The sequence below is a fragment of the Gigantopelta aegis genome, unplaced genomic scaffold (assembly GCF_016097555.1).
Source record: "Gigantopelta aegis isolate Gae_Host unplaced genomic scaffold, Gae_host_genome ctg5390_pilon_pilon, whole genome shotgun sequence".
In the NCBI taxonomy this organism is placed as follows: Eukaryota; Metazoa; Mollusca; class Gastropoda; order Neomphalida; family Peltospiridae; genus Gigantopelta; species Gigantopelta aegis.
Window position 1 is genome coordinate 12,078 of NW_024534386.1, and position 12,927 is coordinate 25,004.

A 12,927-nucleotide genomic window follows, 5' to 3' on the forward strand; every position below is an offset into this window, starting at 1 on the left:
TGTTTATATACAATGTATTTCTGATGCTTTATTTATGGTGCTTCTCTATGTAATATCCTCTTCTCCGAGACCAAGTTCCTCTTGGATTGTCTCCCTATAATTATTAGCCAACAAAGGGTTAAAGAATCTGTTTAAATTAATTAGTGGGCATGGGTGTCAATGGCTTCTAGTCTTAAACAAGTCATTTCTTCTCTAATCCATCAGTTTCCTCCTATTGAGCTCACATTTGCTTATGGATCAGCTGTATTTCAACAACATGGAAGAGAGTTGGTAACTTATTGTTCACAATTAAACAACATCAATATTACAATTTTTATGTTGTGGCTACGGGCTAGCCTGCTCGTAACAAATCCCACACTTTAATGGAAGATTAATAGTATGTCTTAGATCCTGAACTGTTAACCTTGAAACTACACATTGAAGTATATTTGTGACATTGTTTTTCTTGTTACATAGATATTATGTAGAAGGAACTACTCTACTCTAATATCTGTGCTTGTAGATAATTTGTATTGTTATTTTTACCCCCTCAATAAACATTGTTTAATGGTTCTATTTCAGGGGAAAATGTTGGATCTTGTTTTTGTTGTTAAAGACCCCAAATCATGGCATAGAGACAATATACAACGACATTCAACTCATTATTCATTCCTAAAGTAATATATATCTATTCAATGGAGTATTTCAAGCATATAAATATTATTTTAGATATTTTTGGACCTTCTTGGGTTGAGAGAGTTCAACATCAGGTAGCTGGTGTTTATTATAATACTCATGTTGAAATGGACATGCAGGTTGGTAACTAGTTCTTTATGCAGTAAAAGAAGATGGAAGATACAATCTTTTCTATTTTTCTTGCTTACTTTAGCTTATTAAATATGGCGTGATATCTGTCCAAGATTTCCATAAAGATCTTACAGACTGGGAATGGTTATATCTCAGTGGACGACTCCATAAACCAGTTTTAATTCTGGATACAACTACCAATGCTGATAAAAAGACTATATTAAACCAAGCTATGGAATACAATTTAAAATCTGCTGTCTTGTGTTCACTGTTGTTATTGAATAAGAAACAAAATAACAGAAGAAGAATTGTATCTACAAATCACAGGACTATCATTTATGGGTAAGATTATAGGCACAATCTGTGACATGTTATTTGCTTGTATTTTATAGGAGATTTTCGAATGATTGTTGGAGAAGATAAGAATAAAATTGAAAATATTGTTGTCCCAAATCTGATTCGTTTTCGTCAACTTTATTCTCATGTATTACATCAATATGTAGTAAAAGAAGGAAATAATCTAATTGTCAAGGTCTCAAACTAGGAAATCCTCCCACACACACAGGCTATTTTATTATTTTATTTTATAGATACCTTTAACAATTCAAGAGCATAAAGATCAATTACCTCTGAAACTACGTGAAAGAATTGATAAAGGAATGTCTCTAAAACAAGGTTTGCCATTCTGTCTAATGAGTTATCTTGTGAGACAATGTCTTTAGCTATAACATCTATTGTTACTTCAAGTAGTATAAAACAGAGCATCAAAGGAATAGTGACTGCTGGTAAGCTACAATCTAATGTTAGTTTGTAATTGATGCATCCATTATAGGCTTGATAAAGACATTGATATATGCTGGTCAAAAAACTTCTGAAAATGATCCGTAGTCTATTGTGATGTTCTTTACATTATGATGCCACATTTCATATATTTTTATATCACATGGAGTCAATAATTTATGTTAGTATAGTCAGAGACAAGTATGTAGCCATTGTATACTGTAGTTCTGTGTGCATTAGATTTTATGTCTTATTCTTTTGCATCATTAATTCCTCCAGGGGTAATAGCAAATGTTGCTTCATTCTCTGGCATATCAGGACTACATTTAAAGAGGAAAACAAATTTAATTTGCAATTTGTTACCTATCATAAATTTTTGCAATACGAACTTCACCTCTCCCCTTTCTTAGGCTGATTCTGGTGGTAGATGCATGAGCTAAAATATGACCACCTATAGGTTTCTTAGGATCAGCTTGGAAACTATACAAATAAGAAGGATGATACTGTTTTAAACCAGATATATTGTTACCTCATTGTGGCTGTTAATTTATGAAGAGAAATAAAAAAGAAACATTTTTATATAATAACTGGAGATAATAATTTTACCTCCTGGATCTGCTGTCATTTGGTTTGTCACAAAGACTCCAACATTGTATTCTGTATAGGACTCATGTAAGTCATTATTAATATATACATACCTTCAGATATTTTTTGAAGTCTTGAGAGCATCTGAGCTAGTTTTTTGCTGACGATCAGCTAGTTCTCCTCGTCCACTGAAGTCAACACGAAACAAAGCCATAATTGAGTCTACAATCTAAGGATAACAATAAAAATTAGACTATCATAAATATTAATATCATACTAATAGTTTAAAAACACCAGGTTCTTCATGAAACTTGGCTGCAACACAATCTAATAACTCCATTTGATGTTCACCTACAAAGTACAGTAAAAATATCAATGATCATTATTAATAATTACTGTGAGGGCAAAGTTACACCACTTTTGTTGCAATAAATCTTACTGGTGTATGCTCTTGCATATAGTACATTGTCTAACATAGCATTGTGGTCCAGGTTGAATCGGTCTGCTATTTCTCTAATCGATCTGGACGACTAACATAACAGTTAAGAAAAAATACTTGATTTATCAATTATAATAATATATTACATCATTTAGGATACAATGTGTTCTCTGTGTCGAGAAAGACAACTTTTCCTCCTGAGTAACCATTTCTTCCTGGAAGCTGAGCAGTCACTAAAATGAAATATCCTAATATCAGTAGGAATAATCAGGTCATTAGTATACCACAGAGTGTATGTGATAGTTGAGTCTTGCCAGTTCTAAATTCTATAAAGAAAGAGACAATAGTTCACATACAAACTCTTGTCATACAGTTTCTGTACCTCCAAATACTTCAGTAATGGACATGCTCTCAATACCACCTGGAAAATAACAGCATATTTTAAGTAATGTTTTAATATCTTTGATTTACCTCCAAGTAATTTGCTGTGCAGAGAGAAGAAATAAAGACTTATGTGGTAGTAAATGTGTTGCTTACTCTAATTCCTGGCTACCAGTTGTGACTCGAAAGACCATTTTTCTTTTGTCGCTGTATTCTAGTGCAGTTAGAAACCCACCACTCTAATGATTATATTAGCAAATGAATACAAGAAATATTTGAGTTTAGTAAGTTGAAATCCACTTACTGAGAGCTTTCCAGCAGCTTCCTAACAACAGAAGAAAAGATTAGCCATTTCATTAGACATGGTATGAAGTCATAATATCACCTTTATCTTATCCACTTTAGCTTCTGAAATGCCCTTGATATTGCAGAGCTTCTTCCGTGTTGTCATTTGAATTCCCTATTCATAATGAAATAATCACAAAGTGTATGTCAATCAGATTTTTATTTTATTCACCTACCTTTATGGTACATATTCCAGCAGCTTTAGTTTTTTCAGGTCTGCAAACATTCTATAATATAAGACACTGTCAGGTAACTCTAGCCATCATGAAATAAGAGCTTACTATTCCATGATTCTGTAGAATATCAATGTCTTGAAAGAAAGATTCCTGTGTAAATTATATAATGATGTTGAGTAAAAGTACAAATGTTATTTTATATACCTCATCAAAGTCTTCATGGAGTTCATTTTCACATACAACTTGGTCTTCTTGGAGCATTTTACTCAATTTTTTCACGTGGCAGCAGCCCTAATGAGCGGATTGTCGGGATTGAGCGCTAAAAATAATGCTTCGCTCAAATCGTCACGTGAGGTTTACGCCCAATCGTCATTATCACTCAAACAATATTATTTGTAAAACTTTCCAAGTTCTCTTAATTATTACAAGTATGCCAAAAGTGAAGCTTCACTACACACTGGAAGGTGAAACTGCAGTTATAGCCACCATCACTGCCAATATAGCTACATTGGATTTATTTTTCGAAAGTTACCAGGTCAACCTCAAGGGTACAAACCAGTACGACTTGAAACTGCTGACGGTACGTCTTTAACTGATCTCAGTCAACCACCTCCAGACACCGTATATGTAATTGGAATTAAAGAATGACTTATTATAAATGAATTATTTTTTTGTAATTTGTAGCCTATACAATGTATTAGAATAAGTTCAATCACGTGATGTTCGTAATAAATACGTGACGATTACGAGAGGAGCGTAACTTGGCAGTAAAGGTGATCGACGCGATTTATCTCCAGTAACAAGATGGAAGGTAAGAACTGTCGTTTTTGTCTTTATGATAATTATTATAAACGTTAGTGAAAAAATTACAAATTAAAATTTTATCACAAGCAATCTATAGACAAATGTAGTCATATTAAAGTATTAATTATGGTGTGTGGGCTATTGCATGGCTAATAAGAACATACTGAAATAATTTTGCCTGGTAATAAAAGTAGATGAAAGTAATTTATAGTGCTAAATTTTCAGTGCCAAGATTTCTGAATTACCGTATATTTAAGTTGATTGTAATGGATACAAGTACTTAGAATAACTAACAAAGAAAGTTAAGATGCTATCTATGAATCCTATAATTTATTACAATGAATAATAATATGGTAGTACTATGTAAATGTCATACATTTCTATAAAATAGTAATAGTTAGTTGCTAAGAGACCTAAGTGGTATTTGTATACGAACAAGATAGCATTTCAGTACATGACACAGTGCAAGGTACAAAAATGTTTTTTAGATGACTAGACACTTTCCTGTATAGAATTACTGTTGTGAGGAGGAATGTTATTTTTATAACTCTTCCCAAAAAACTTAGGGTAATAACCTTTATCACGTTGTACAGGAAGTGTACTTGGTATAATAGTCAAAAACACTAACAAATATGGAGTTCTTGTCAGACAGTATATTTTGTATAATGTCCTATTAATCTAAATTCTTTTTTTTTCCTATAGGAAGTTATCCACCACAGGTTAGTGAGTTTAAAAGAGTATAAAATGTACATTCTGTTACTGATATAGGAACAACCTGCTGATAAACAAGAACAAGAGTATCCACCTCAGCAAGGATACCCTCCTCAACAGGGATACCCACCTCAGCAAGGATACCCACCTCAACAAGGATACCCACCTCAACAGGGATACCCACCTCAACAGGGATACCCACCTCAAACAAGGATACCCTCCTCAACAAGGATACCCACCCCAAGGATACGATCAATATAAGGGTATAGATGATAGCATTACTTCTGTATATATCTATTTATATTGTTACAGATGCTCCTCCCCCTTATTTCAATCAATCTGCTCAACAACAATCGGTAAGTGCTCATATCACTGTTTATTCATAGTAATCTTGTACCCATACAATTACTACTTTAATTAAAAATTATGTGGTAGTTGCCAACTCGTATTACTGTCCTTAATGGATTCCTTTCTTTCTGTAGTCCAATGTTATGGTGATTCAGCATCAACCAACACCAGTTGTTACAAGTGCTGTCAGGAATGACTATACTAATGATCATTATTTCATAATGTCCATTGTATTGACAATTATTTGTGTATTTTGTGGTAATTGGTATGGTCTTCTCTGTACCATACCTGCCATCATTTTCTCTATTATGGTTAGTTGCTGACTAAGTTATATTGTGTAGTTACAATAATTGTAATGCTAATTACTATAATATGCATTACAATTTACAACAAACAACTTTATAAGCTGACATTACTTTGATTATGAAATCCTATTCATATAAATTGTATAGATTATATAGTCATATTTATTCCATTTTTATTTTTAGGCTCGTGATGCTGCACAACGTGGAGATGCTGCATCTGCTCGTACTCATAGACGTCTCGCCCTTGGTTTGAATATCACTGCAATTGTTTGCTTTGTATTATTTGGGTTTTTGTCATTATCGTTATTGTTGCATCCATTGCTTCTGCTTCCGGTCAAACTGGAAATACATACCGGTATTGTCGTTATACAAGTTATACTTACTATTGCACTTATCGGTCCTACTACAAGTGATGAGTTGCAAAGTTTTATTTATTCATTGACATTGCTTACCTCACAATGCGCCCAATGTTTAAATAATAAATATTAATTATCTTCAGTTATTACTATCTGTGTTCAGTTATATAATTATAACATTGTATTCATCCTTGTCCCAATCCATTATATCTTATCATAATTAGTATCATTATAGATGAATATATAATTGATTTATCTATTATCTGTTCTATTCTTTATAATTATAAGTTAAGATTTACACATTTTGATACCGGTATAGTGATGTTATACCTTCCTTATAATGTAATTTAAACCAAAGTTTAAATATGGTTAATGGGATGGATCTGGGCTATAGCCGCATGCAGCAGTTTATTTATAAGAGCACATGCTAGGCAAGCTAACAGACTTACCCACCCACCTAAATCCCCACTAATGGTATAGTTTGGTCCATTTTAACTTCATCTGACTTCAGATGTGACGAGGATCCTGCGGCAATGGTGGAGCACACACTCGCTCCACCCAGGTCATATCACCCAGGACATGCCTCATTTCAGAAATTAATAGTGATTGGGTCTACCATGATTTTCATTAAGGGATCATTAGCTTGACTAACCCTCTAAAACTAGAGTAATTTCATTTTAATGATTTTATGCGCCCAGCCTGGATCCTCCTTTTCCCATACTATACTGTTGCTGGCTAGAGAGCAAGGGATCAATAACCAAAAATTCTACTAAATGTTAAAGGCAGGGTAAAAGTATATCGATAAAACCAGAGCAAAATATCATCATATCAGCATTAATAGCATTATAAAAGAAGGAAGATTACAAGTCACTTTAAAGACTTCAGTATGTTTACACTACTGTAATAATGCTTATTACAGTGCTCACACCAAACTGAATAATTCAATCAACAGTGGCGAAGAGCTGTAGCGACTGTAGCATCCACACTTATTCTATATTTATTAATATTCATAGTTATTAATATTCATAAACTATTAATAATGAATGATTCATTAATTTAACTACTCTAGCTTTTCTTCCCCCTTTCTTCACACTTCATCGAATCTAAGCCACATGCCACAATGGCAGTCGCTGGTATAGTGGTAGATATAATAATTATTTGTAAATACAATAATTAATCATCCTTACATAGTGTTAATCAATCCAGCTGCCCAACCTTTATCAAGCTATTCATCCCTCATGTTCAAGAATGAATAATTATTATCCTCACTCTTCAAATCTAGTATTCTCTGTTCTTTAAATATAAAGTAGTAAAGTAAGTTGATCTATTAATATTCAATTTTATTACTGTAATCTAACAACTCACAGCACTTACTTGTTTTTATTCTGCTAATCTAGATTAATTTTTTATTATATTGTATTTGGTATTTTAAATTTGTTTATTTATTTATTTATTTGGTGCTCTTAATTAGTATTCACATCATTATTAGTATTTCACGTCATCCTTTTGCTGTTTAAAAAACTCATGTATTGGACCTGTTTTTATTTTAGGTTTGTGATGCCAAACAACATGGAGATGCTGTACCTGTACTAATGAACACAATCTTAAATTATAATGGTGCCTAAGAATTATTGACTGAATTATGATCTCATCATGACTATGATAGTGTTTCTGCTTGAACTGGCATCAGTGCCATGTCACTATAGTGTGTGTTATCAACAATTATACATTTAAATATTTTTATAACCGAATAATAATTAAATTTTTATTATAAAGCTTATAGGCACGTGATGTTCAATTTGACCAATCAGATTGCGTTTTTCAAAGTACAGCAGCAGTGGGGTTGCTTTCCGTCCTGTCGCCTTTTGCGGTTAGATCTCCTGTTTCTATCATTAATCCGCTGCAACAATAGTAATGGAAGGTAATAATAGATAGATCTAATTGTTGTTTTAAACAGAATGTGTTTCAATAATGATCTCACTTGGCACTAATAACACTAGTAAATCCTAGATCCAGCGTCATTGCGACCAAGTTCGAAATAAATAGGTTTGTTCGAAGTGTAGGTATGTATCCGACCTCATACACCAAAAAGCATGCGGTACACGGTCAATCAACCAGTATAGTTGTTATATGTTATTATCATGACTGAAACTTCACTCTTAAAACAAACCAGGTCTCTAAGAGTCATATACTTCTTTAGATTATCTTCAATAGGAGTATACGTATTGAATTGTGATACCTGATTGTAATATGATATTGTGGGGGTAAAATTACCATATCAGATATTAGTAATTAAAAATCAGATATTGGAGACTACATGTGCTGTATGTGGATGTTCAGTAACTCAATTTTATTTTGTTTATTGTTTTAAAATAATAAGTGTGAAACATTATATAAAATAACAATCACGACTCTTTTTTTGATTAAACTCAACAAGTTTATCCAGTGCTGATTGCCTATCCAGCAGTTATAGCCATTTACCATATGAACCTATAAATTACCATTTTGATGCTGTTAAGAGTTTGTACGTTCCCATTAGTCAAAGCAAACATTGAAACCCCACTAAGTAATATGCTGGTATAGTATCATTATATTATAACAATGAAATTATTAAATATTCAATTGTCTTCTGCTAGTAGCTTTGAAGGTTTGTGTAATGGGGACACTAAAGTGATCATACCAGCCATGATCTTTACAATTGTAGTCAGTCACCACAACGAAGCCGGACCCCATCATAATATGTATTGAATAAAAATGTTGTCTACAAACCCAATAGGGCACAATCCGCCAGACCAGCTGAACACCACACCAAAAAAAAATCAGGGCACTGGCCCAGTGGGACAATCCATACAGACACACAATCTCAGACCTCATAATGCATCTAATTTAGGATTAGGGAAGTTGGGGATCAGTTAATAAATATGATGATCTTGGACTGTAAAGTGGGGCTTCCAGGCTTCCATAACAGTGTCTAAAATAATTTGACAGAATGTGTTTTCATCTATATGTTTTCGTTTTTTGCAACAGGTGCTGCGCTTCACCCCACCACCACGTCCATCGACTGCACACATCACATTAACTATTAGTATTATAATAACACTTGTTTGCCTGAGGTAGTTTCCCAGAGTATTGAGTTAAATAGATGTAATAGCTTATTTAGGGATATCAACCTCCTCCTCATCCTGGGAGGGATATTATCCAGGGACCACAGCAGTTAAACGTATGTATACAATTAAATGACGTGCATGTAATATTCTATTGTTCATACTAGCTGGGGATGTTCCCCTCCATATTATGGTCAACCAGCTCCTGGCTCCTGCTCCTGCGCCTTATGGTCCAGCAACAGGTAATTATTTATGCTTGGTTATTTTTGAAAATCACGGGGCAATGGACAATTCCTAGAGCATAATCCAATGTCTAGGGTTAAAAACTGTTTCTCTTAAAGAGTGCAGATGTAGAGTTAATATATAAGGTGTACCCGACAAACATCTGGTTAGGCTTAAGACTTTAAAGTTTAGGGAATCAACAATATAAGGTGTTTTAGCAATGAGTATTATTAGTAACAAACCAGTTGATGGGTACTGTTTAATCCAGTTTCAATACTACTTATTTCAGTAACGAAGAGTAATTTTACTTAGTCGTTGACTAATTAGATATTATCAGTTATTATACTATTGTCATAGTAAAAATGTGTATGGGTAATTGACCTTGACATGTTAAATGACAATTCAGCCTTTACTAATATGAGATTGTTGAATAAGTTTTCAAATAATTATTGAACATTTATTTTTCTTTTTTTTTTTTCTTCTTTAGTACCCGAAAAAAAAGACTAATTAGTTTGTTGTCCAGTGCAGGTTCAGCCTCTTTGTGGCCAACAACTACCATTACGTCCCGGTGGTGATCATTATCTGACATTGTCTATAGGTACTTACTGTATCTATGTTGCATCTGTGGAACATTGTTATTCTCTTTTATATAGCACTGTTTCGCAATCCATCATCTTTTCCACTATGGTACGAAAGACCACAGTACCATTGTAACAAGCAGATTATAAAAGGCCCAGAGTCCCATTATATCTTCCTGAATATGCACATAAATTGATTTAAATTTAAGCCACCCAAATTATATCGTCTGGCCAGTTTGTCAAAATGAAGGATGATGTTTAATGCTTGCTTCTTTAGCAGCTCAATTTTTGGAAATGCCTCACACTTATTCTCCATTTTACATCCCAGACCTGACCTATCTGTTTTTTTTATGCTTTTTTATAGTTATTTAGTATAATGGATATCACTTTTGGAGGAAAATAGTCCCGAGATGCCGAAGCAAGAGGTGATGATCGAATTCTCTCCTCCATGCTTCGTTTTTCACTTGGTTTGAATATTGAAAAAAAAAAAAAAAACTGTGGCTCAGGTATCTAAATAAAATTAAAAAAGGTGTGGCTCTGATCATCATTGTTCATTGGGCAGGAAGCTGTCCAGTGTTCCTACTAATAGGTGTGTCGCTACTACTACTACTATGAATATGTTTATGACACCTATGACGGCGCCTATTGACCTACAAATGAGTGCCAAAACTGGAGAATAACTTTAGTAACTTTCTTACTTGCAAACTTGTTTTTGTATTGTAATCACTTTATACACTGTTTTGTTAATCAAATGAATAATTTTTAGAAGTTAATTTAGGCTAAGTGTTTTTTCTAGAATTAATTTGGTGTTTTGTTTTTTCTATAATTTTGTGCTTATTATCATTACTAAAGTTTGGCTGATTGTTGACTTTATACCAATAAAAATATATTATCATGGTACTTTTAAAAATGCGGTTTATGAAATTAGTGTAAATCAAGGTTGTATTAATTTTGCAAGAAATCTCACATCCAATGTATAATGCTTGTTAATTTAAGTCGTATCCAAAATTGAAGGGTCTTGGTACACGACTATCATTTTAAGTCATAAAAACGTTGCAGTGCACTTGGAAGACTTCCTACCATTAGTAACGAAAACTATTACTGATGAGTGGTTATCTTTTTGTATTACCTATTTTTACCAGAACTTATTGAATTGTTGGGGTGAGAATTGTTTGAATGAATGAATGAATGAATCTTAAAAGTGAATGCTGATGATTAATGTATGATGCTGGTTCTACAAATCCTTATTTTCCATCCTCATATAGATATCAAATCTTCATCATCATCCTTTGCTTTTTACTTCTGACAAAAGCTTCAATCGTTGGTGTTGCTGTTGTATCAAGCTTTGGTTTTTTTCCGTATCTTTCTTCATCAACAACACTCATCGCTCAGCATCACCAACATTTAATGTAGGACTTTCGTGTAAATTGTGAGCTGTACTTCAATAGGAAAGACGCAAGCAGGCTTTAAAGCTTTACCTCGACTCTGTCGGCAGTAAACATACATTCCACCTATACGCCTCTCTAGGCTGAAACTGCAACATCTTGGACTAGATAAAAAAATAATAAAATGACTCAATATAAAAAGACAAAATACTTGTAGACTCTTTTGTTGTCTAGTAATTGTAGTTTTTAAAGGACATCAGAAGCGAAGTTTCATGAATTTGGTTTTTGCTGAGTGTCGACAACACGAGTATACTCTCATATTCATAGTTTCCTTCTGTGTTACAACACGTAATAATGGCTGACCAATGTGACTAAAAAGTATTAAATAATCCTACTAATACAACTATAACTCTTAGAGGGCTTTACTGAGGCATTATATTATTCTTCATCAATCCATTTCCTTTACTTTTCAAACAAAGGACTACATGATGAAACATAATGAACAATTGTTAATAAAAAATCCATGGCACTCCGTTTTCTGACTCATCCAGCAAATTCAAACTTTGCACTTTGGTATTTCTTGATAGTCAGTTTAGATATCTGGGACCCTATCAAAAATATTTGCATTACACATGAGGAGATGCATTAACTGTACCAACTTTTGTCAAGAAATTATGGAGATCCTTTCAACATCTATTCAAAGAAAGAAGTCTGTAATTGTTATACTACAAAATTAGATACTAACTGTCCAACCCTTGATGAGTTTATCGCCTTCTTCTGCCATTTCTCTACAAAGAGCTTCAGTTACAGCAATCATGACACACATTATATTGTGATCTCACTTATGTGTCTATACCAAACTCAGTAAAAGCATACTGGCACTCTTTTGGTGTCTCATAGACACCAATACTGGAAAAATACACCACTAATGTCTAAAAGGGAGGAGAGAGAGAGAGAGAGAGAGAGGATAGTCAAGAGTCGCTGTTGTACTAGCATAATTTCTTTTGCTATTTTCCTACCAATGATGTGAGCGTGCCAAGGTCTCGTGTATTTCGACCGAGGAGCATTCTTGTGTTGATTGCAATACCTTACAATGATTTCATTGTCAGTGAATAAAGTGTTTTGGTACCTTTGAAAACTTTGGACGTATCTTCAAGGTGATCTAACTTTTGAGGAGTTTGTCTAGAAAGAGAATGTAATTCATAATAGCTCACTATAGTTTAATAATGAAAGGACATTCTACATCTAAACTCAAATACCAGTGTGGACTAAAATAAGTGTCCTATCCTATTGATCGTTCTTTGTTCCTTAGAAGTTGCATGCATAATTTTTTTAATTCTTACCATTACTACACAGCCTATTGGTAATCCCAGAGTGTATTGCTGTGCTTTCTTTCATATTCTCAACTAGTTTGTGCTAAACTTTCTTATAGCTTTGAACAAAAACATGAAGTATTGCTAATGTGAATAGGTTTACACTATATCTAACGTTCTTTTCTTTTGGTGGTGAATACGATTAAATGTAATTGTGACAGAGCCTAAATTATTTATAGAAAGCAGAATATAATGAAGATTTGGGCTAACTTGACTGGATTGAATAAGATCTGCTTTTGTTTGTCGCCG

The 12,927-nt window shown here is 33.4% G+C and overlaps 2 protein-coding genes across 2 annotated transcripts; one reads left to right on the forward strand and one right to left on the reverse strand.

Annotated features, from left to right (window-relative positions):
• Positions 1-567: 567 nt before the first annotated feature.
• On the forward strand, positions 568-1,600 carry LOC121366353 (phosphatidate cytidylyltransferase, mitochondrial-like). The gene is given in 6 exon segments (XM_041490836.1): positions 568-656; positions 795-798; positions 869-1,072; positions 1,074-1,128; positions 1,179-1,270; positions 1,496-1,600. Coding segments are annotated over 6 exon segments (549 nt in total).
• Positions 1,601-1,816: 216 nt separating this feature from the next.
• On the reverse strand, positions 1,817-3,753 carry LOC121366354 (meiotic recombination protein DMC1/LIM15 homolog). Its single transcript, XM_041490837.1, is given in 19 exon segments — positions 1,817-1,886; positions 1,930-2,046; positions 2,096-2,105; positions 2,173-2,223; positions 2,265-2,307; positions 2,309-2,380; positions 2,429-2,502; positions 2,591-2,665; positions 2,668-2,681; positions 2,751-2,823; positions 2,875-2,916; positions 2,973-3,011; positions 3,062-3,075; positions 3,128-3,210; positions 3,276-3,296; positions 3,357-3,431; positions 3,493-3,543; positions 3,598-3,642; positions 3,697-3,753. Coding segments are annotated over 19 exon segments (1,026 nt in total).
• Positions 3,754-12,927: the final 9,174 nt, after the last annotated feature.